The sequence below is a fragment of the Gymnoscopelus microlampas genome (genome assembly GCF_963454915.1).
Source record: "Gymnoscopelus microlampas genome assembly, chromosome: 9".
Lineage (NCBI taxonomy): Eukaryota > Metazoa > Chordata > Actinopteri > Myctophiformes > Myctophidae > Gymnoscopelus > Gymnoscopelus microlampas.
This window is the reverse complement of record NC_139946.1, coordinates 30,330,817-30,356,485: the sequence shown is the minus strand read 5'-3', so window position 1 is coordinate 30,356,485 and position 25,669 is coordinate 30,330,817. Positions and strand designations below refer to the sequence as shown.

Sequence of the window (25,669 nt, the reverse complement as noted above, 5' to 3'; positions counted from 1 at the left end):
TCACTCAATGACCTGGTGACCTAAGATGACACGTCAATGCAGTTGACAGCAGTTACTGGGAAGTAGGAGGTCAAGAACTTCCACAGAAAGGGGAGTTAGAATCTCAAGAAGGGGAAGTGTACCGGATTGCCTTAATTATCATTATTAGGAAATGTGCCCATGTAATAGCATGTGTTTGCTCACTCATACATAAGTTACAAATCAGTATATCAATTAATTTAACATGAGTTTATTTATATGATATAGAAGGCTGGATAAAGTAACAGAATTTCTCAAAAACACTCAATCACTCAAAAACGCTCTGCTCACTAGCGTAATATTTCAGTCCATTTTTAAGAACATGTGTCCATGGTTGAGAAACAGTCTAATAAAGAGTTATGCGTATTCTAGTTCTTAACTATAATCATACCGTGTCATAAGCTGATTATAAATAATGCATAGCAAGTGTTACCACACACACTAATCTTAGCCCATATCCACCCAACACAACAGTGGTCCCCAGGTTGATTCTTAGTCAGGGTGGTGGTCCCTGGTTCACAATCAGTTGAAAACCCCTGCTCTATATAACCAGTGTTTGCCATGGCCATGGCCAGTTAATCAAAGATTTGGATAAAATATTGGTGCAATAATTGGTGAGACTGCACTGTCGTGTCAAAAAACATGATTTGGGTAGCTGGCTACTGAGTGATTGTGTGGGCTACTGCCCTCAGGGAGAGATGGTAGTATACACATGTAACTGAGTCAGCACTAAATTTAGTATGCAGAGGCAATTGACCTCATTCACAAAAGCTTCCTTAATTTCTTCTTTCTTTTGTTTTTGAGAAAAGACTGAAAAATTGCAGGCGCACAGATATGCCCATATACGGACTGGACATGCCCGATGTCAGTGCAGATTGGCCATATATGGACTGGATATGCTTGACGTCAGCGCAAATCGTCATATCATTGCATCAGAGAATGTTTATTAATATTTTGTAAGGCTGGGGTCCGCAGTTATTGCAGTTGCAATATTGATGTCAAGCCCACTCATCACAATCATTGGAACAGAGTGTGTTTATTTGTTGCCGCTGTTAACAGAATGTTGCGGCTTCGTTGTAAGACCAAAGACGGGACTCAGATAATGCAAGGCCTGACCCATCAGTCCCGTGTTAAGGAATTGAAGAGTAAGGTGGAGGAGCTCACTGGCATCCCCTGTGAAGTGCAGAAAATCATGGTTGGTTACCCTCCTTCCAGCCTTGACCTGAGAAACGGAGACGCCCACCTCAAGGATTATCCCATCAAATCAGGCGACACACTCATTGTTGAGGAAGAAAATAACAAACCAAAGCCTCGGAACAATTCTACTTTGACCAAGGCACCGCGACTAGACGTTGTCCCAGTACTGGCACGCCGCGTGGTTCCCGCTGACAACTCTTGCCTCTTCACCAGTATCAACTATGTGGCGGAGGGCGGCGTCTACGACCCGGCATGCGCCCCCCAGATGCGAGGCCTCATTGCCCGGATTGTCTCCAGTGACCCAGCAGCGTACTCAGAGGCGGTGCTCGGGAAGAAAAACGAGGAGTACTGCTCCTGGATACAACGCAATGACACATGGGGCGGGGCCATTGAGGTGTCCATCCTATCCAAGTTCTACCGTTGCGAGATCTGTGTGGTAGACTCACAGACGGTGCGCGTGGACCGCTTCGGGGAGAACGCTGGCTACCAGAAGCGCGTGCTTCTCATCTACGACGGCATCCATTATGACCCACTGCAGAAAGAGATGCGCGGTTCAGATGTCCCGCCCCAGACGATCTTCTCCACCGTGGACGACGTGATCTTGGCCCTGGCCCTGGAGCTTGCGGATGAGGCACAGCGCAAGCGGCAGTTCACGGACGTCAACCGCTTTGCGCTGCGCTGCATGGTGTGCCAGACGGGCCTGGTGGGACAGAAAGAAGCACGGGAACACGCCAAAGAAACAGGCCACACCAACTTTGGAGAGGTGTGAACAAATTGTTTTTTTGTATCAAGGCCCACAAGTCTCCCATGTATGGCAACTCTGTCCATCTCTCTTAGTTGCTCTGTCTGTCCGTCTGTCTGTCTGTCTGTCTGTCTGCTGCTGTCAGTCATGGGGTCACTAAAATAGTTGCTGTAATTTCTTTCAACCTGTGTTCTCTCTGCAATGACTACACAGTGTTTGACTTTATTAATATTTTTTTTTGATTGCCAAGCAAGCATTACTTTTATCATTGGTATTAACTTACAGTCATAGGCTAAAAGACAGCTGAGATGAGCGATACAAAATATATGTACTATTTTGGCCATTTTAGCGGTGCCAACCGCTCTACACTTGACTTTGTCCGTATGTCCGTCCGTCCGTATGAGCCTGACGGCAAAGAAGAAACACATACAAACGCACACACACACACACACACACACACACACACACACGGCCTTGGACATTGCCTATGCCAGCTCTCCTCTCTTTGCCCACATGTGCCACTGCTTATCAAAGAGGGGTCCAGGGACCCCCAATGATGTTATGTCCGTCCGCCCGTTTATAGCACGGGATTTCAAACAGCTATAACTCCAGTTCGCAGCATGCCACCAAGTCCTAATTTGATATGTGGACTTAGACCACCAATAGGGACGAGCATGAATTGCTGCAGTTATCAAAGCAGGCTCCAGGGACCCCCCCGTAAGTTATATCCGTCCGCCCGTTTGAGCACGGGATGTCCGTTTCAGCACGGGATGAGCACGGGATTTTAAACAGCTATAACTCCAGTTTGCAGCATGCCACCAAGTCCACATTTGGTATGTGGACTTAGACCACCAATGGGCACGAGCATGCATTGATGAAGTTATCAAATAGGGGTCCAGGGACCCGTATGAGCACGGGATGAGCACGGGATTTTAAACAGCTATAACTCCAGTTTGCAGCATGCCACCAAGTCCACATTTGGTATGTGGACTTGGACCACCAATAGGGACCAGCATGAATTGCTGAAGCCCCGCCCCCTCTGTCTTCCCATTGGCTGGCCTTCAAACAGCCATAACTCAACTTCGCAGCATGCTATGGAGTACACATTTTGTACATGGACTACCGCCCCAAAGGCACCGCTTCCTTCACACAGGGTGTGATTTTTGTAGACACAATTGTAGAACTAATGAAACGAATAGTAAATGTGGCCATTGTGGGGTACACAATTGCAACTTATTTTTCATTGTAACTTTTCATTGAGATAAAGAGTTCAACTCTCGCGCACAGCTCTCATCGGGTGCAGCAAAACAGCAGGCCACAGAGCCATCATCTTTTTTACTGTGAGCACAAACACTTCAGCTATAAGCCATCATCAGCATCACACTGATTATTATCTATAATCTCTATCTATATAATGTTCTATTTGTGGTGGAGGTGTCTGTGGTGGGAACACGGATATGCCCATATATGGACTGGACACGCACAACATCAGCTCAAATCAGCAAATATGCCCATATCTGGACAGGACATAGGAAGAGCAACATCGAACGTCGGGACAAATTGGCATTGTTAGGCAGCGGTTAAATCAACGCAAATCGCCATTGAACAGTTTCTGTTGTGTGTGACGTCAAACTAAAGCTTGTTCAGTGAGAACCCCATTACAAAGAGATAGAGGTAGAGAGAGCCTATTTCACCCATGCAATAACCCGGCCTATGCTGGGTACTGAAACCAGAATATCACCTAACCCCGGCAAAGCAATATTCATTCATTAAACCTGAATCGTACTCCATGCAACTATGAAAATGCTAATGACAATGTCTGACTCCAGTCGGCACAAACGTGCATCTCTGGTGAACATATTCAACATGCACTTTTGCGCAACGATGGAGGTAATAAACTCACATAGTTACCTGCTACAGTATTATGAAAGATAGAAGCAGACAAATCCAAGAAGACTGCTTCATTCTGTTGTTGTCTGTTGGTATATAAACCCTCACTGCAATGCACGTCATGCTTAACGAGGCCTGCACAATGGGTGTTAACTGCCTGTTATCTACCTCTATTGTTTCGTAGATGGTAGCTGTGTGTGGCACAGCAGGCTGATGCATAAGAAATTTTGATTATTTTTTCCCCCCTCCAAAATCATCCACCGGGCCAGATTGGGTCCCTTTCCATGTGTCCCAGTGAGCCGCCAGTTTGGCACCCCTGCTCTAGAGGAAAGGGCATGGAATCACCGAAATCAGTAGAATTAATCCTTGCTGAGCGCATGAAGTTTCATGGCAGTCTGTGCACTTGATTTTGGGATACAATATTGTGTGTGCAATTTGAATGTGTGTTGACAGTGAACACAAAGAAAGAATAGAAAGGAGAGTGAAGCTAGGCAACATGAAGTGGTGGTCAGATTGACTGACCCACCGATTTTGCCAATCTTAGAGCCCTGCTGCTAGTGGGGAAAAGACTGCAGCAGCCTCCAACAAACGTAGGCAATAAGAACAAAATTACATCATTAAGATCTTCGGCAGTGGCTGTCAGAACAAGGTACGGACATTCTTGCACCTCTAAGATGTTCTATCTAGCCAAAGAACGTTCCAGGTGGGTGTGATTCATTTTAGTTTTGTTTCTGCATTCTGCCCAAGGCTTCATTCTGTCAGCAGTGAAAGCAGCGGTAGCCTTGAAGAGACGTTGGCTGAGGAGGTTAGGAGGTCTCACGAGCCGGGCCAACCTCCAGGAGGTACAAACACCTCTGTAATCCCTCTCTGAGTGACCATAAACACATCCTGTCCATCCATGGCAGAACCTCCGTACTGTGGCAAATTTGCTGCAGCATGTCGGAGGGAGATCCAGGTGTTAAAATCACTGGTTCCAGTGCTGTACACACCTTCAGTGGCTCGAGTGCGTGAGCCTGCCGCGGTGTTGCAGTATACAACACTTTTGTCCTCTCCGCACTTTCATCGGTTCGGTAAGCCCTTCCAAAGCCGAAAAAGCCGTTGTTGTTTGGCCAGAAGTCTGCTGCAGGCTTAAGAATCTTACTTGTTTTACCTCTCTACTACGCTGAGCGTGCCTTGATAACGGGGGGCGTGTCATTTACATTCAACCGTTCTTTGATTGACAGGTTGATGGCCCAATACTAACATTTGCTAACCGCTAGTTAGTTATGCTAATGAGGCAGTCCAATGCTCGCCAATAACAGATGCAAACTTTTGTCCATGAATTTTGGACAAAAAACAAACAAACTCAGTACAGGTCAGTACTGCAGACTGGAATTAGACGACGAAGAAAATCCGCCAGCCTTATATACTTTCACTGTAACTAATCAGCAATCCATGCAGAGCGTCTGCTTGTATTTGGGTGAGCTGTTTGGTGTGATTTTATGCAACTAATACAATGGAATTTCTGATTTCAGGATTTACATTTAATATTCCGTAATAACTTATTCTTCAAATGCTTTAACTCAATTTCACATTTCACAAATGCAATTGGAATTACAGTTGGCGCACACACACGCACACACACACACACACACGCACACACACACACACACACACACGCGCGCCTGCACACATGCATACAGTATGGATTACAGGTTACACATTATACCACTAAGTTAGAGCCAAGGCTAAAATAAATCTGGCTCTACTTACCGTGTTTAATTTGTGAGTGTAATGTGACAACATCTCTCCATTATAATGATCTGCGTTTACTGTGTGTTCACTGTGGCAGAAGGGAGGGTGTGTTTAGGGGCCAGCAGAACATGCGAAACGCATCGTAATGTTAATAGTTCGCTCTGCTGAAGTTGAACCAAGGCTCGGGTAAATGAGCAGAGCTACAAACACCGGACACATACACACGTGCGTGCGTGCATGCATGCATGCATGCATGCACACACAGGCAGGGACAGCTGCGGGGGGCTGTGGTTCATAGTGGCATTACTGTAGTGACTGAGTGACACTTTGAGGACCTGATGGGTAACGGAGCCCCCGGGCTCCACATGGCCTTAGACATGCCTCTGACTGTCCCCACATCCACTTCAAACATACTCACTTTACTCCTCCCTTAAACCTAATTTATGCTATATGTCACACAGCTGTAACGCTCGCCCAAATCAATTGAATTGATTGATTGATTGATTGATTGATTGGTTTGATTTGAATTCATACAATTTTTTTAAATCCATGAAAATCAATAGATTTTAGTCAATCGACAACGAAGCATAAATTAAGCCCCTCACAACACGTCCCATCGATTTATACTTGGTTGCGGCCGGTGTCTGCGCACAGAAATAAGCAGCTCGACAAGCTCACACCGTGTTGCAATTCATTGTGAGCTTTTAGATCTGCTATTTTCAGTGTATGTTAGACAAAGGCTTTCTTCTCCCCTTTTTCTGAGAGCGTTCCCCAATAGACCCTACTCTCTCCATCTCTCTTCCCCTTTGTCTACCACTCTACCTCTCTATCCCTCGCCTTCCCCTTGTTGTTTTTTGAGGCAGAGGGGGTGAAACCGATGCTTTTTCACACTGTCAGAGCTCATTTAAATAGTGCACGGGGAAATGAGGATATATAAAACAAAAGGGATATTAATATTTATTCTATTAGCCGAAGTGCTTAGGTCTGTGATTTCCACCCCCAGCGTGTGTGTGTGTGTCTGTATACTGTACATGCGCACGTCTATTGTGCATGTCTGCATGCATGTGCACACGCTCATATTTACGTACATGAGCATGTGTCTGCGTGTGTTTGTGTGTGCATATCTGTGTGTGTGTGTGTGTGTGTGTGTGTGTGTGTGTGTGTGTGTGTGTGTGTGCGCGTGTGTGCGTTTGTGCGCGCACGTGCGTTTGTGTGTGTGTGTGTGTGTGTGTGTGTGTGTGTGTGCGCGCACGCACTGTGCTGCAAGGGTCTGGCTGCTCTGTGATGGATAGCAGGCAGTAATTATAGATGTGAAAAGTGCTGAGGATGGCACTCTGGGCCAGGCAGGCAGACAATCCAGCAGCTCAGGGGTTAAAGCCCGGCTCGTCGTCTCCATCTTCCTCCCCTCTCCTCCTCCTCTCCCCCCCCCCCCCCCCCCCCTCCCCCTTTCCAACCTGGCTTTGTCTCACAGTCATTCTCCAGTGAACTGGCTCCTGCTGTGTCTCCCTTGTTTTAACTTGCCAATTTGTCCCTGTGATTTCTTTGTGTGTTATATTCACAGATGTTTTTCTTTTGTCTCTTTAACACTTTGCTGCCAGTTGTTCTATATTTTCGTTTCTTGTACATGTATGAAAATGCCTGAAATAGTTCAAAACTTCTCTTCTCGTCTCTGTATTTTTTTGTCTGTCAAGTTTCTGTCAGTATTATGATAATCTTGTCTGAGGGGTGTTGGGCACTGGAGTAACACTCACATCAATCCCGAGTGTTCATTAACTTCATTTAACTCTGAGTGTGCAAAATGGAGCTGTAAGGGTCCATTTTGGTCCAAGACTCAGAATTGTACAGTGTGGTCAGGTGTGACCTAGACCCTTGAACTACATGCCGTCAGGTACTAGTAATTATTCGGCGGTGTAAGAGCATAGACGTATTCCTCCGTCATCCTCCATGCTAAGTCGTCCGGTAAAATGTTAATGTCTCTGAATGTCTCTGTCTCCATCTCTTCTCTCACTCTGTCCTATCTCTATATTTTATCTTTCTCTCGCTAGTCTGTCTGCCCCCCCCCCCCCTTCTCCCTCTGTCTCTCTCTCCATCTCTCTCCCTCTCCGTCTCTCTGATGGTAAATGTGCTGACTCGTCCTGGTTTGGGCCCAGCAGAGAGCTTTCTAATAGGCCCCTGAGACGTCCCAGCATTCCTTAAATCAAGTGGAAAATTGTTAACTTGGTGTGGAATAAAGACGTCCTGTCCACTCTTTTTTTCTCTTTTCTTTTTTTTTCTCCTCCCCATTTCCACTGTTGCTCTTCCTACCCCTCTCTCTCTCTCTCTCCCTCTCCGTCTCTCTCTCTCTCTCTCTCCGTCTCTCTCTCTCTCTGTCTGTCTGTCTGTCTGTCTGTCTGTCTGGAGACCTTTTATGAAAATGAGGATGTATGGCACTGCAGGGAGGTAGCTCGTTATGGACTTTTCTTTACACACACACACACACACACACACACACACACACACACAAAGTAGAAGTGCTTCAGCTTGCTTGGCTCTTTCTCTCACCCTGGTATCCACACCAGCGCCCTTTGCCACATCAATGGCTAGTCTTTAAAACAGTCATTTGGTTCCCACAGCCAAACATAGACTCAATCTTTTGATTGATATGTTATTAGTATTTCACCTGACACCATTTCAACCTTGCACATATCCTCGTAATAATAATGGTGGCTTGCATAGGTGTCACTTGGATATACCGTTTGTGTGCGTGTGTGTGCGTGCGTGTCAGTCAATTAGCTTCGCAGATTGACTGATTGCCAGATTGGTGTGACGTTTGTGCAGCTGTCATAGTACTGACATCATAGACCGGCCTCCAAGTACTCTGACAATGGGTACTAACTAACTGCACTAGTATTGTTAAAAAAAAGGATTCCCTGGCATCAGCTCAGTTGGTACAGCAGCCGTCTAGGAATTAGGAGGTCCCTGGTTCGATCCTCAGTTCCTGCAGTATTTGTGTCGAAGTGTCCCTGAGCAGCACAGTGAGCACACTACTGGGTCAAATGCAGAAAAGTAATTTCCCCTCATATCAGTAAATACCATTGTGTAATTTTATTATTATTTCATTTTACATCTTTTAGCCTGCTATCTTTGTTTTGTTTCTTAGTTTCTGTTGCTGTCAGCTCCCACAACGACTACATATCCCCTCTGGGATTAATTATCTTTTCTTATCTTAGTGGGTTGTCCGGTGACAGACAGGGTCAAGGGAGTTCAGTTCCCTAACGTCACTCACCAAATATAACGCAATATACATCATTCACAGCGGTGGTCTAATGCCACACTGTGGGTTTCATCTTTTTGTGGCTGACTTAAAAATGGCAGTACGATAACGTGATCCCGAAAGACATTTGACGTGCGAACTGATCCCGGGCTGCCCTGGCCTCCAGGGTTCCAGGAACATGGGTGTGAGGGAATGAGAGATGGCTCTGATGGCAGCGGATGGAGGGGGAATACAGACAAGGTGTGTAGGGGTGGGGGTGGGGGGGTCTTATCTGGGCCCAGCGCTGCCACAGTCGAGGCTGTGACAGGTTGGCCTGCAACACAGGTTGACCAATAGTCCATGCTGTTCCCAGAAACACTATCTGTAGATCCCTCACCCGCCTAACACACACACACACACACACACACACACACACACACACACACACACACACACACACACACACACACACACACACACACACACACACACACACACACACACACACACAGTTTCCCCAATCCACCCTCTATTTCTGGATCAACCTGCTCCTGCCCACCCCCAGTCCCACGCTCCTCACCCCCTCTATACATACACACACACATATACGCACGCACGCACGCACACACACACACACACACACACACACACACACACACACACACACACACACACACACACTTGTACACACGCCTCGCACCCTGCACCCCATAGTGAGTATAATTAGCTCTTCTGACAGGTGGGAGGGATCGGATCTCGTGGAGAATGAAGCTACCAATTTACGCCCCTATTACACCATCATACACAGGCATCTGAATGCTCGCCCGCTCATGCACAATGCTCCTCAAAAATTAGACTAGCAATGACCCACTTACCCAAATCACCCGTTCCACGTTTAAGGAGATTGTTGGCTATTAACATCGCTGAACGGATGAGGTTGTCTACACCTATGTGGCCTTAGAAGCCATACTGTACTGGTATTAATATAGTCATAAGTAAAGTAATATCACTCTTGTTCTCATATTTCTGATGGCGACTGGAAGCTAATCCATCAAGATTAGATTTTTGTTGCTCTATAAACTCCTGCCTCACTTTCTACGAGTGTGCCCTTTATAGATAAGTAAAAAAAACACACAGAAGTTTAATCGTAGTTTGGATTCATGATAATAAAATAAATAAAAACATTTAGAAAAAGACATTGGCTGAAATGTAGTTTGCTGTTTATGTGTCAATCAGTTTCACTTGCGCCAAAAAACTTCTTTCAAATTAGCTCAACATGAAAATGCATGCCTGACTTTATATAGTTTTGAAATCTGCTATGGACACTATGTATTATTACACATTATATTTACCTTTTAAGTCTGATTTATACTTGGGTGTCATGCACCTTAAATGGCAGATCTACAATGTGAGCTTGTAGATCGACTATTTAAGGTTTTGTGACACGATGTACAGCTAAGTATAACTTGGGCTTTACTTTACATCATTAAATTAAATAAATAAATAAAAACAAGTTAAATCAAAGATCTTCTGTAATTACTATTATTAATATTTTTTTATTTTTGTCTCCTCACCCAGTGTAAGAAGAAACACACCTTAGTGTGTCCAGACTTCTCCAAAACGGGCTCCTGTCCCCAGGGCACCCGCTGCAAGCTGCAGCACCGCCAGAGAGCCAAGCGCAGCGCCAGCACTCCTGGACCCTCAGCCACCACCACCAACCCGGCCAAGAGACCCCGGCCCAAAGAGCACGCCAAGAGGTCTGTCCAGATCAACCTCGCAAACTTTCAACCTGGCGTCCTTATTTTGGGGAGGTTTTCAAAACAAAATCCTAACATTTTCCAAATGTTCCGTCCTACCTTGAACATTTTTCAAAATGGCACAGCAAAAACTTGTGTGACTTTGTGGGCTATTTTTCAACAATAATAAGTGGTTAAACTCTTACAGTATAGTCAAATTGATTGTGATTAACTCATATACTGCCTAGAACGACTAAAACGACTTCTGTCCATAAGCCATGCCTGCCAAGAACGACTAAAACGACTTTTTAAAAAATTAAAAAAATTAAAAAAAATTTTTTTTTTTTTTTTTTTTCTTTTTTAGATTTTTTTTTTTTTTTTTGACCCAAAGACCAAGGAGATATGATTTTTCGAAGATATAGACTCCCATCCACTTCCTTGTTAACTTAAAACTTAAAAATTCTGTATCTCGGCTCCTGAGTACTTTTTTTTTTCAATGAAAAATATGGCAGTGTTCAAACGCAGCCAGAATAATTCTGGCAGTGAATGAGTTAAGAGCATTAGCCAAAAGGATTTTAGCATCCAATTAACCACATGAACCCTAGCATCCCTATTCTGGGGCAAACATTTGGCAAAATAACAGATGCACAAGCTCACAATGCAACGCGTTGTGAGCTTAGATCACCTATAAGAGGTGTGGTGTAGAGGGAAAAAATGAGGAGACCAAGTATAGATCCCTGAGGGACCCCAGTCAACGCAGTATCTACTGTCAGGGTTGAAGCTGTTAGGGCTTGTGTTTGGAAAGGCGGTCATGTTTGTAGCATCAGAAGACCTCATCACAGCTGAGTGTCATACTGTATGAATGTGGTGGTCACCTCCTGCTGTGTCCGTCCTTCTCCCAGGCCACGTCTGTCTGTCAACATGCCGCTGCCAGAGCAAGCCCAGCAGGATGCTGGGGACTCCCTGGAGACGCCTACGTCTGGTCTTCTGAAGCTGCCATCTTTCATCTCCCTGTGCAGCTCCCCAGAGGAGGCCGAGGTGCCGGACACCCCACCGGCCGGGACCCCGCACGTTAAAGGTGAAAACGCTTATAGGCCATCCTTGTCCCTACATAGTAGGGCTGCAAGTTTTCTTACCAATTATTCTATTGATTATTTTTTTTTATTAACACATTGCCTGCCAAGAACGCGTACATGCGTTCTATTATCAAATTATTATTATTTTTGTGAAAATTCCACAAGGGGCGCTCTAACACAGCTTTGGAATTATCCCTCATCGCTCATAGAAGAAGTAGTCGGATGTGACGTCATTCCAAAAAAACAGACATCCATCCAGCCCAACTATGGGATTTATTTGGGGGGGAGAAGGAAGGAGGCGCTACGTCCTCCCGGTGGGGACTCCTGACTGGCAGGTGAGCCAGTAGGGCACAACAGCAGTGTGGCAAGCAGTAGGAGGAATTGAAACGACTAAATTGGGAGGAAAAAGTGGTAAAAATACAAAATAAAGAAAATAACATATTTACGAGCTCATAATGGGTCGTTGGATTGAGAGGCGTTGTGAACTTTTAGATTGACTATTTTTTAATTCTTATATTTTTTTCATCCTAAAATCTGCTGAAATCGGTTATTTTTTCATTATCAATTAAATTGAATAGTTTGATTACTGTTTAACCCCTACTACACGATGCACAGTAAAGATTGTTAATTTAACTAAAATTCACTCCAGCACTCTGGATTTAGCTGTGTAGTGGAACATACCAACTTAATGGCCAGAGTTAGATCAGTGGTTAAAATACCCATCTCTAGATTTGTGTGTTCCCTGGAATAAGTAAGGCCTGAAAACCAGCACTGTAAAGGTACATAAGGCAGTAGGAGTACGTACTGTATATCCTTAGTACAGTAGTAGTGGATTATTTTTTGCCACCATCAAGGGGCATGAAACGTTTCGCTCAGTATCAAATTGCCGACTGCCCACCACATATTTTTTGGGAAGGGAAACCCCACGTTTTAAACATGTTCTGCATACAGTCCTGATTTATCGACTGATAACGATTGGTGGAATCGGCCGTCCGTGTACTTTGTGACAGTGTTTTAACAAGCAACCTAATTATTCTTAAGGGACGGTGGTAATAACGTTTAGGTTTTGGGGGAACGGGGAGGCACAGCTGAGCTCTCTGTTGACAGACATGACAGATAGAGGATTAGAAGGGGCGGTCTGCCTTCCTCTCACCCCCTTCTCCACCCAGCCCTGACAGCCCACCTGCCCCTGCCCCTGCCTAATGGACACACACACACACGCACACACACTCCCCAGTCCTGTGGCATGAAATCCAGTCCCTTTTTACACCATAACACCCAACTTTAATCTGCCTCACCTTTATACTGCACGTAACTTTGCAATGTTCTCATTTTAACTCTCTGATTTCCTTAAATTTTTCCCCCCTTATTCCTGTTCCTCAACCGTCTGTTGTCTGTTACAGCTGATATTGACTTGTTCTTAAACGAGACGTTCAGCTGGCAATTAACAGTCAAAAAGGAATCAATTTGCAATTTGCTGTTATGATGATGACTGGCCAACAGTTGTGTCATTTTGACTGGCGATGCCTTGAACCGTGTAATCGATGCAAATACAGTAGAGCAGTGTTTCCCAAACAATGGGTCGGGAGTCTGGACCCATTTTTGTGTCCCAAATAGTTTTTTTTCTTTTTCTTTTTTACATTTCCTACAATTTAATTTAACATATTAAAAATATATATTTTTCAAAAGGTATTTTCAAAATGTAAAAAAACAAAAATTACGCATGCACCGAGCTTGAAGTTCTCTTTTGCGTCTCAAACAGAAAGGTTTGAGAAACACTGCAGTAGAGAGGGAGACGTTGCCTCTTAGGCCATGTCCACCGAGGCCATTTTTTTCCCAGCTGGAAATGCCAAGCCGCTCGCCGAAAACGCTTCCAATGCCTGAGTTGAAAATATTTCAGCTCTCAGCAAGCAGACATGTGAACGAGCGAGCGCAAACTAAATGCTCAGCACCTCGTCACGCTGAGGTTTCCTAAAATACGGCACTCCCATTGTAAACTTAAACTTAAAACATACTCTGCTAAAAAATACGTCTGGCTTCTTACACTCTTATTCACGTTCTTTTGTAATCGCTTCCTCTCTAGGTTTCATATTTTTTCTCTCTTACTTGGAAACAAGCATGACCTCTGACCCTGACCCCACTGTCATCTGACCAGCCTGGCGCCTGACCCCACCCTCCATAGGCACACACACACACACACACACACACACACACACACACACACACACACACACACACACACACACACACACACACACACACACACACACACACACACACACATCGTCGCTGTCGGGTGGAAACCTTGTATGTCCAAAACTTGGAAAATTGAAAAAAGAACCTGTGTTTTTTCAAGCTTTTGTTAATACTTATCATTGGTTCAATATTTATAAAACCTACAGACACACACAACACAAAGGTTTTTCAAAAATAGCCGATATACAAGCTCACAAGGCAAGGCAGACGCGTTGTGCGCTTGTAGATCTGCTACTTTTACGTAACACTGTAGTAGGATGAAGTAGGGTATTAATTTACGCAAAAAAAAACATAAAACGTTGAAATATGGAGGTACTAGTTTTCTGCCCGACAGCAAGGATATCCATGTGCACACAGATACACTCCCATTTAGTCCAGGGGCCAAGGCAGATTTTGGTACCACCTAAGGTGGCCGTACATTTTTGGTATTTTTGTATTCCTACATGTCTCTAGTTTATATTTTGGTATGATACATCTTCCAATTCAGTAGCTTAATGACAGTAATCACTCTAAACCGGCTAATGTATCCGGTAGGAGACACAAAGTAGAATCTTTGTGTCTCCTACCGGAAATACACCCGGGCATCAAATTATTGCGACAAAAACAAAATATATCCATGTATTCAAGGCTTCATGGGGTGTGCAATTGACAGAAAATAATCATTTTTTGGGTGAACTCCTCCTTTAAGTTTCCCAGGGGGACTCTCTACCCATTCAGCTATGACCACCCTAGACCGAAGGAGGGTCAACTTTTACAAGCTTATGGAAAGCAGTCTTTTTGCAAACACCAAAAATCTGAGAAGTTATCAATTGCACACCCCATGAAGCCTTGAATACATGGATATATTTTGTTTTTTGTCGCAATAATTTGATGCCCGGGTGTGTTTCCGGTAGGAGACACAAAGATTCTACTTTGTGTCTCCTACCGGATACATTAGCTGGTAGGTAGTGATAACTGCCATTAAGCTACTGAATTGGAAGATGTATCATACCAAAATATAAACTAGAGACATGTAGGAATACAAAAATACAAAAACTTTACGGCCACCTCAGGTGGTACCAATTTGTGAAAATATCAGTGTTGGCCCCTGGACTAATTGACCTAAGCCCGAAATTCCTCATGCCTCAATTGAGCTAGGAGACAGCAGTGTACATCTGCACTCCTGTCTCTGTCTGTCTGTCTGTCTGTCTGTCTGTACGCATGCATGCATGTGTATGCGACCATCGGTGCATTCGGACAGTACCTGTGCTCTTTACTGTGCTGTGTTGCGCAAGTGCAACAGGTTCTTATGTGCTGGCCAGCGCAAGCTAGGCTGCGCATTAGTCTATGAGCGTATTGGCTTTTTATAGAGCCGGGGGACTCACTTCCGGAAACCTAGTCTAAGCCTCAATGCCCAGCAACAGCCAACAGAGCCTAGGCATTGAGGAAGAGCTATTCTAGTGCTTTGATCCAGTGGCAATGCCAGGGTACTGTACTCCTCATGTGTTCATGCACAGACTTCACACACACACACACACACACACACACACACACACACACACACACACACACACACACACACACATACACATACACATACACATACACACACACACACACACACAGGCCTGATTTATCGGTGCGCATCTGTGTCGCGCACCAAAAATCATGAATGCTCAACACTTGCTCATGCTCAATATATCCATGCATGCATGCACATAGTACGCAGAGAAACAATCGTTTCCACGGCCCTCTTTGTCCAGCCGTTTTGTGCACTTCACTATTGCTAATGATAGCATGGGTTCAGACTTAAAGCACTCCACACCCCGCTGCCTCATTAAGGGTGGAAGACAGCCAAACAAGCTCCTCTTCACTTTACATAAATTAGTCCCAGATGCCATGTATCACTGCCAGAGGATGAACTCCCATACCTATACACATGTATACGCACACACACGCCTCCATCCAGCCCTCCCCGTTGTCCCGTTCACTTATCAATTGAGGCGTCATCACTCAGCGTTTTGAACGGGACGGGGATCTACGTTCGAACGTTTCGACATAGATCAGAGTCAGTTACACACCAATGAATATGCATCGCACATAAGAGTGCAGTGCACGCCGCCCGCACATTTCCACCTGCCCCACCCCCTGTCACAACATAACATAACCCTGGTAGCTGCCACACCATCTCTTTGTAATTTTATTCCTGCCACCATACTTTACTGTTCTCTTTCACTCTAATCTTTTTTCATCCCCCCCGTACAGAGAGAAAATTGCAGATCAAGCCACGGCTTTAGTTCTACAAAGTCCGACGGCGGAACCTGCAAAAGGCTTGAGGTTCCGGAGACGCTTTAGCGGAAGGACTTTCACTTTGGAGTTCCCGTGCCGAGCGTCTCTATCCCCCTCCCTCAATATGGTAAAACTCAGGGTCTGAAGATAAGAATCATAAATCTCTTTCACATAATGCACTCCAATGTTTACAGTACACACTTTTAATCGATACATGTTTTTTGTGAACGTTTTTAACACTGCCAATAAAATGTTGACTGTATGAGAGTTGTCAGTGTTTTTTTTTTTTTGTGTGGTTATTTTTTGCTCCTCGGAACAAGGGGCTGACGGGTACCGTATAGTGCCAAAGTGTTTATAGGGAGTATGTCTGTTTCTGTTTTGAGCACGGTGGTATCACTGTGCATCTGTGCATGTGTCTGAGGCTCCCCATGGGAGCAGGACTGTTGGTCTGCAAGGTGGTGACAGGACCAGCAGTTCCCCTTTGGTTCTGGTCCGAGATGGGGGACACATGAGCGTGCGATGACCTCACCGTCACCACCCAGCTGGGTGTGAGCGTGTGCACACAGACAAGAGCAACGGGGAAGGACTGTCACTCTTGTCCCTTGAAAGCTATTTAGATGACAGCATAGTTCACTCATTATCTGCATTCCTCTTCCACTCTTCTCCGCTTCTCTCTCTTCTGAGGCTCGATTTATCTCCCTCCATGCATGTACATTTGTACCTCCCTCCCTCTCTCTCTGCCTCCTTGTGTGGTTCATGTAATTAGTGTGTGTGTGTGTGTGTGTGTGTGTGTGTGTGTGTGTGTGTGTGTGTGTGTGTGGCAGTGGAGAGTGGCACAGAGAGGATGCTGGGACATGTAATTCATCCATTACCTGCCCGCAGTCGGAGCGTGTAGTCCCCGATAATAAAACGATTAATACCACGTGTGTGTCAATGTGTGCGTCTTTCAGTATGTATGTGTGCGAGTGTGGGACCCTGATATTTAGACCATTAATATGCAATTTAACCGAGGCGTCGTCACGGTGACAAATGAGCAACGCGTGGCCCTGGGGAGCGTGTTTCTCCTGCAGCGCTCATGGCAACAAGACACATTAATACATGGCAGGCTCACATACACACCGACAGACCTGCCACCGTGTTAACAAGATAAGGACCCCCAGCAGATGAAAGAGACGGCCGTGTGGTGTGTGTGTGGGTGGGGGGGAGGGCTGTGAGCATCAAAGGCAACAGAATGTAGAAAAATCTATTGGGATCTTATAAAACTACATTGAAATTATTGGACCATACTCTCTCTCTCTGTCTGTCTGTCTGTCTGTCTGTCTTGGGGGGGGGGGGGGGTTTGGCCACGTGGTTTGATGTGCACAGGGCACAACTATTCCACTCTATTCTGTCCTACGTCTATTGACAGCGGCGAGAGAGATGGAGGGCTCGACATGTTTCTCAGAAAAGGTAGAAGACAGGGAGCCATCACTCTTCTCTTCTCTTTTCCCCTCACTTTTCCCCCTCTTCCTCACCCCCGCCCCCCTCCCTCCCTCTCTCCCCTGTGCTGAAGACGTAAGTGCCTTAGACAGATGTCTGCTGCCTCTTGTCTAAAACGCTCAACGCGAGCTGCTGAGCTCGGCAAACTCTAATTAAGATCAATATTTCAATTTTTAGTAAAAGCGCACAAGACGAAGTGGAGAAGACATGGAGAGAAATCATCTGTCCACAGAGACACGGTGAGACAAAAAAGGAAGGTCAACTGTGATTCTTCACTCACTGAGTGTGTTTGTGTCTTCATTATTCTCCCCCTAGATTAAATACAAACTAATTATAAGCACATCAGTAGAGATGACATTTTCTCAGGGAGTATAGGATTTACTATCCCAAAACCCCCCCAACGAACTAACATGCACCTTCTTGTAGTCCACATCCGTGCTGCTTATTGAACAAACAACCTCAACAGCATGCGGTCAAATTCCTAATTGTCAAAGTAAGCCTTGCTGTTAACTTTAAGGCGCGTGTGCAATACGTGCGCCTGTGGGCCTGTCATATCCCCTTACAATTAAAGCTGATTCCTTCATAGCAGTATTACAGTAGTGACTTATACGGCAGTTACAAAACCACCGGGTCGCAGATAACCTTTCAGACACCTCCTGGAAGCAGAGGAGGGCTTTGGTTTGGACTGGGGGGCCACGGCGTGGGGGCCCCGGCTCAAAGCCCACTGTCTACCCCCCATTTGCTGATGTCCATTTTGCTTAAATCGGTAGAACTGCACCAGCAGCGAACTCCCAATATGCAAAGGCACAATGAAAACCCTGACTTCAAAAAATGTATGTCTCAAGCCCTCGGCCACAGACACTCCCCTCTCCCTGACAATGAAAGGACCACAGCAGATCTTCTTATATGTGGCATTTGAATGCAGACTGCTTAGCTTGGCTTTTAGCTCCTGCTTATTTGATAAAAACCTCTCTTAATGACTTAGCAGGCACCTAAACTTCAAATACCTTGATATGATTTCCATCCTGCTCATCTCATAGCCGCCTTTTCATCCTAGCCAGCACATTTGAGCCAGGGAGGGCGCGTATTTCACTGACAGCTTGGACAGGAAGTTAAGCACAGCGGTTTGCTGTCCGTATCTGACCAAGTTAAACTTACTGCCACCTGCTTTTCATGAAGATGGGCCCCATTTCGCCGATATATATCACAGATATCATTTGTAAGGTTGATGGCACACTGGGGTCTCGTGTGTCTTGGGGGAGCAAGCGCAGGTCAGGAGCAGCAGAATCTCTGCACTGTAAAATTTTACAACAAGAATGTACAAATTGAACCAAATGGACCAGTATAAGTGCCCATTTGGTTCCATTTGTACACTATTGGAGTTAAATGAACACTGAGGATTTTACTGTGTGTGTTCAACCACGTTCTCCCAAGACACTTATCTGTGATGTCCTGTTCAGCCTTTTCCGCTGTGGTTCACTTTACCTCGTGTGCCTCAATAGACGGAGACGTGTGTGTCCATGACGGGGGCGCAGAGGGCGCGTGGTGCGGCGGGGCTTAATTATATGTCGATCTGCGGAGATGAGTCTGGATACAATTTGTGGTTAATTGGAAATGAAAATCCTAGCCAATCATAATTAACCCGCGGAAATTCGGATTGATTTTTGGCAGTGGGGCGCGTGGCCCCGAATCAATCAATCACTGATGGATTTGGAAAAGGCCCGTGCCTTGTCAGTCCCGGGTGTCAGTCCGCCTTAAACTCCATCTATCTAAAAGCAGCACATTCTTAAACGCATATCGCCAATAAAAGCAAATTCACTTGCCGATAAGGACAAGCCCTTTGATACAACCAAATGGAATTGACGTTAAAAGCAGAGGAAAATCGATTAGTTTGGGGCTGTAGCTGCTAAAGTTAGTCAATTATAGAAGCTATTGTCATTTTTCTCTTTAAGTTGATTTGTAAGAGGTGTAGCCTACCATGTTCCTTTTTGACATAACTAGAGTATTTTATTGTCAACTGGTTTAGTTGGTTATCAGGCTTAAATATATCTTTTAAATTAATTGGCCTATAAAATGCAATATGTTGGCTAATCGAATTAGACGAAGCGAGTTCAGTCTTTTTTTGAGGACAGAGGTTCAGTTTCAACTCAAGCGTTGCGTGACGTGCTTCTTTTCAAACGGCGGCGGATGGGTGGAGAAAGTAGTTTACTCACTTCCAAGTAGCCTAAACATTTTCTCAGAGAAAGTACCGGGGCGCGATCCTGTTTCTCTGCAGCGCGTTCCAGCCCCACGCTGCCTTCGGTGCCTACTGTCCCTGCAATTGCATGTAGTCAGTCACTAGAGGGGGGATATGCACCTGTTCTGAGGTTCTGGTCCCCCCGTGCTGCAGGCAGGAGGCAGCAGCCCAGACAGCTGCCGGTCAGCCCGGCGAGAGGCTGCTACACACACACTGTCAAATCCTCAGTGTTTCTTTAACTCCCAGAGTGTAGGCTACCTACAAATAGAGTAGCCTACACTCTACGACAGGGGTCTTCAACGTGTTTCAGGCCAAGGACCCCCTAGTCGAGAGATAGTATTGTATAAAATTGTGTTTCAGATGAAAGTTTTTTTGTTAACTTGGTCTGCTCTTTTTCCCCCTCTACACCAATAGCTCTTTGTCAAAAATAGCAGATCTACATGCTCACAACGCCTTGCACTGAATTCTCTATATATATGGATGCTATAGGGTTCAAGTGGTTAATGTAAAATATATATATATATATATATATCACAAAGATTTGGCGGCCCTCCTGTAGTAACTCTGAGGACCCCCTAAGGGTCCCGGACCCCCTGTTGAAGACCCCCCCTGCACTAGGAGTTTAAACGAACGCTAATGATTTTTAACTGTAAGGGTTAAATTTGTACTCTCGTCTCGGGGGTTTAAATTAACACCGAGGATTTTTAAGGTGTTGGAAAGTATGCAAATGCGCGGCCATGCCGTCTCCTCCCCATTGGCCCGTCGCACCTCTGGGTGGGAGGGGTCGTGAGAACGGCCGTCTTTATATAAGTGCACATTGCCTTTCCCAGCGCCTCAGTGACACTGCGTGGTATACCAGCGCAGCAAAGCTTTAAAGTCAACGTTTTCTCTCCTCTCTGGCCCCCATACAGAACAAAACTATTAAGTGGGATTTATCACCATCTCATATAAAACGTAGCAGCCTATACTGCACACACGGGCACGCAAAAAAGTCAACAACGCGCCCCCGGTGAGCGAGGAGGGGGGGATCGGATCGTCGCTAAACCCACCGGACCCGTGAGTAGACACCGCTGCTGCTTGCGCACAGATCTGGACACGGGACCCATTCTCTCCGGTCCCTCCGCGGAAGGACTGTATGTTTTACTTATCTGCATCCTTTATTCGTATGAACTTTTAAACAGTGCACTATATGCCATTCCATTTCGGATTCAACGTTTTTAAAAAAAACTGGGACTTTGGCACATCTTTACGCACGCGTAGCCTGTATACAGTGCAGTGGTTTCTGTAACTGTCTGTGGTTGAGAGCTCGTTCCGTTGAAAGTTTTTAAATCCCCGGTCGGTGCCGTGCAGTCAGATCTGGTGCTGCGGTAACTTCAGCCTCTGCTCCCTGGGACTGTATATATGAGCGACTTGTAAACAGTGGAGCATACTGGAAAATAACACTGACGACAGAGAGGGGGGGGGCGAAAGAAGAGGCAAGCCAGCGAATCTTTCATCTCACTTGACCAACCAACCTCCAGGCACACAGTAAATCACTGGAGGCGAATCGACGCAGAGGTGAAGCGAGGACAAGACAGGTTGGTGGCTCCAAATTCACCAGGCTCCGGTTACAGCTGGCCCGGCCGCCCGTGGTATTAAAGCGTGCATTTGACCTGGGAGAAGTTGTCAACAAGAGGAGCGCACGGAGGCGAGCTGGCAGGTGTACAAGTTCATTTACATGCATACGTAAATTCACGCCACTATATATAGAAGTTGTTTTAAGGACTAGCAGCCCCCCTAATACAAGTTTTCTCCTCCCACCCTTCCACCACCGCCACCAGTCCTGCAGCCTGAGCGCACCGTGGTTGTGTCTATATATACACCGTCCAGTCGAGTCTTCCTCTTCGCAGTCTGTATCCGAGGGGGCCGCAGCCCGCTGTCGGTTTGGCTGTGAGGGCGGGAGTGGTCGCATGGACTGACATGGCAACCGACCTCGCCATGAGCGCCGAGCTGCCCAACAGCCCCTTGGCCATCGAGTACGTCAACGACTTTGACCTGATGAAGTTCGAGGTGAAGAAGGAGCCACCGGAGGCCGACCGCTACTGTCACCGTCTGCCGCCCGGCTCCCTCTCCTCCACCCCCATCAGCACGCCCTGCTCCTCTGTGCCTTCCTCGCCGAGCTTCTGCGCGCCCAGCCCGGGCGCCCAGCCCAACCAGAACATGTCCAACGGCGTGGGCAACAACAACAACGGCGGAAACAACAATCAGAACGCCACGGGGAAGCCGCAGCTCGAGGACCTGTACTGGATCCCCAACTATCAGCACCACATCAACCCCGAGGCGCTCAACTTGACCCCCGAGGACGCCGTGGAGGCCCTCATCGGCAACGCCCACCACCACCATCACCACCACCAGGCCTACGAGGGCTTCCGCGGGCAGCAGTACGTCGGAGAGGACCTGTCCGCGGCCTCGGCGGCCCACCACCACCAGGCCCACCACCATCACCACCACCACGGCCACCACGCCCGCCTCGAGGACCGCTTCTCGGACGACCAGCTGGTCAGCATGACGGTGCGGGAGCTCAACCGGCAGCTGCGCGGCTTCAGCAAGGAGGAGGTGATCCGCCTGAAGCAGAAGCGACGCACGCTGAAGAACCGCGGCTACGCGCAGTCCTGTCGCTACAAGCGTGTGCAGCAGAGGCACATGCTGGAGACTGAGAAGTGCACGCTGCAGAGCCAAGTGGAGCAGCTGAAGCAGGACGTGGCGCGTCTCGCCAAGGAGCGGGACCTTTACAAGGAGAAGTACGAGAAGCTGGCCAGCCGGACCTACAGTGGCGGCGGGCCGGCAGGCAGCAGAGATCCGTCCGCGGGGGGTCACGGGAAACAGGCCAACACGGACTTCTTCATGTGAGAGAGACTCGTTTGTACAGCAAAGACTCTTCTATCCCAGTGGTTCTCAATCTGTGGGTCGGGACCCCCCAGGGGGTCCCCACATGATTTTTTTGGGTGGTCCCCAGATGACAGTGAAGTGACAATTTGAGGTGAAACATTGGCCAAATTGTCAAATAATATAAGAAAGAGGCAAACGTTGTGAAAATAGCAGATCTACAAGCTCACAACACCTCGTTGCCAGGCGTTGTGAGCTTGTAGGTCTGCTATTTTCACAAATGTATCTGTGGAACAGAGTCAAACAAAATTGAATGCTTCAACTCCTACAATTCCAAGTGCTTGTCAGGGTGGGGGGGGTCCCCAGTTCAAATATTATTATTTTTGGGGGGTCACACAGCCTGAATAGGTTGAGAACCACTGTTCTATCCCAACCCACCCGCCCTCCTCAAATGTCCTTTTTAAACTATTATTTATATTTTCTCAGTTTGCATTTTGTTTACAGTTATTACTTTGACAAAAAATGACTATATTGTATATTTAAAAAAAACTCAGAATTGAAACGATGCTTTCATGTCTAAACAAAATAAGCATTTAGAGTGCGCACATGGGTAATCGTTGTGCGCATGGTGGTGAGTCTTAAAGATGTTTGGATGAATCTGTAGCCTACACAACGACCTCTGATCTGGACAAGGGATCACTTAATAATATAGCCTGCAGGCTAGTTTGTCAAATAAAAAATATGTTTTTTGTTTTTCCTCTGATTCAACAGAACAAGGAAACTGGTCGAAAACCGAAGTCTTACTGAACTTAGCCGATCTGATCAGAAAGGGTTTTTTTCTGTCTTAAAAAACAACTGGAGGTGAATGCATTTTTATTTTAGACAGAATGGACTGGACAAACAGAAGGAACGAGCAGGCACGGGGGGAGAAGCAATAGCCTACACAATCCCCCCTCTCTCTCTCTCTCTCTCTCATCATGTGTCTCTAGCTCTCTCCGCTCCAGAAACGAACCACTTTCCCCGGACTGTTTTGGGAGGAAAGACGGTGTTGTCTGTGACGCGGAGCAGGACGCTTTTTCGAACCACTACTGCAACAACAACAGGCCTAATAGTTCCCTTCCCGTCCCTGTTAGCAACCCTGCATGCAGGACATGTATGGTACCCAACAACCCCGACCTCCAGTCATCTCCTCAAAGCCCTGACACATCATCATATGGAAAGCATGGCCCATGGTTCTCTCCTCTCTCCTCTTAAACGCATCACCTCACTCCCCATCTCCTCTGCCATCAGTAAGGCCTGGGTATGCAACCCCCCCCCCTCCCACCCCCCATATATCCACCAGAGGTACGAGGACTGCAGACGAACGCGCGAATCGACAAGCAATCTGCTATTTAGCCTACATAGAAAAATGGATGCGTCTTACAGCTATTTTCAATCAATTTTCTATTGTTTTAACAAAACAAACAAAAAAAAAGAGAAACGACAAAAAGAGATTAAACTGAGCCAAGATTTTAGACTTTATTTATTTCCACCTGTACATATGTGTAGAGAACAGTTACTGTGTTATTTTATCTTATCTCTCTCTTTTTAAGAAAACAAAAAAAACAATTTACAAACGCCTTTGTTGCTTGATCAGAACGTCTTAATACAATGTTTGTATGTTACAGCATGCAAATAGTCTAACGGTATCCTCTTTTTACTGAACGTGTAATGTCAGAGGTAAGCCTATAACTGCACTATAAGAAGAGATCAAAATTGGGCGAACATTTTTTGTTTTGTACCGATAGGACCTTTGATCTGTCAATTCGATGAGGTAAATCCATGACTTAAATAAATAGGACAAAGACTGCATTCGCTGCTAAATCTCTATGCACCAACCTAATGATTAAAAAAAACTTGGATATCATTTTGTTCTAATTATTTTTTATTTATTTTTTACTTTCACCTAGCCAACCATGTATGAGCCTGTCTAAAAGGTCTTCTATCTGATAGGAGGATACTTGGTTATTGATAACAAATGAGACTGTCTCTGATAGCGCTTATACTGTCTTGGAATAACCCCCAATAATGCATATTTCTGACAAGAAAAAAAAAACCTGGTTCGTGTGTTATCTGCTGCCTAGATATATGTGCAATATTGTGCAGAAGTATGTGATGCTCATTCATGCCTATAGCTATACCTGTTGGATGGCGACCTGTGCAGAAATTAGGTTACAAGTTTGTTAAAAAAAAACACCACCGCAATTAAGTTATCAAATGAGGGAATTCGTTCTCAATGTAATCAGATCACGTTGTAGGCTATACCTCCAATTATGTCAACAGGAATTATTAATTTCAGATTGTTAGACTCCTAACTGATGGGTTTGATTTTTAAATAAAAGCTAAAGCAAAAATAATAATCCCAAATTAGGCCTATATACAAAAACTAGTGAATCTAAATGTTGACCTTGCCAATCATCTGTCAATCAAGCCATTAACGTCGGTGCTATTCAACAGCATTTGATCGGCTAACGTTCTAATTTCCTTATCAATTTTATTATTTTTGTTTCGGATTTAACCCAAGACCTGAGGCTGATTCTATCTGTTTTCTGAAACACTTATGTTGCTATAATATCAGTGGTTCTCCTCAAACTTCTTCATGTTAAGGACCACACAAAATGATATGCATTTGGCCGCGAAACCCCATCTCAAAAATATTTAGTTCCAGCAAAGATTTGAGTTACAAACGTTCGCTTGAAAAAATACATATTCAAAGATTTGCACAAATTTTCATGATTTCTCAAAAATCGCAGATCTACAAGCTCATAGTGCGGCACTCGGTGCCATGCTATGAACTTGTAGATCTGCTATTTTTGAATAGCCCAAAGTATAAAATAATGGTTAAAGTGGTTAAAATCTAAAATGACAGACCGGTCTTAATGGGCCAAATTCAAAGACTTG

At 45.6% G+C, this 25,669-nt stretch overlaps 3 protein-coding genes across 3 annotated transcripts in view; all 3 read left to right on the top strand.

The window, feature by feature from the left end:
- Nucleotides 1–16,388, top strand: part of zc3h3 (zinc finger CCCH-type containing 3) — an 80,847-nt gene extending 64,459 nt beyond the window's left edge. Inside the window, exons 10-12 of the mRNA XM_084067931.1 lie at nucleotides 10,392–10,570; nucleotides 11,452–11,627; nucleotides 16,126–16,388. Of these exons, the coding sequence (XP_083924057.1) occupies nucleotides 10,392–10,570; nucleotides 11,452–11,627; nucleotides 16,126–16,157 (387 nt within the window). The 3' untranslated portion in view covers nucleotides 16,158–16,388. The remainder of the gene's footprint in view (nucleotides 1–10,391; nucleotides 10,571–11,451; nucleotides 11,628–16,125) is intronic.
- Nucleotides 1,079–1,984, top strand: LOC311052748 (ubiquitin thioesterase OTU1-like; the record flags this gene model as incomplete). Its single annotated transcript, XM_084067933.1, has 1 exon — nucleotides 1,079–1,984. The coding sequence occupies one exon, from the start codon at nucleotides 1,079–1,081 to the stop codon at nucleotides 1,982–1,984; it is 906 nt and encodes a 301-aa protein (XP_083924059.1).
- A 4,451-nt stretch (nucleotides 16,389–20,839) lies between the features above and the next one.
- Nucleotides 20,840–25,669, top strand: part of mafaa (MAF bZIP transcription factor Aa) — a 4,955-nt gene continuing 125 nt past the window's right edge. Inside the window, exons 1-2 of the mRNA XM_084067364.1 lie at nucleotides 20,840–21,563; nucleotides 21,685–25,669. The exon at nucleotides 21,685–25,669 is cut by the window's right edge and continues 125 nt beyond it. Of these exons, the coding sequence (XP_083923490.1) occupies nucleotides 21,824–22,753 (930 nt within the window). The 5' untranslated portion in view covers nucleotides 20,840–21,563; nucleotides 21,685–21,823 and the 3' untranslated portion in view covers nucleotides 22,754–25,669. The remainder of the gene's footprint in view (nucleotides 21,564–21,684) is intronic.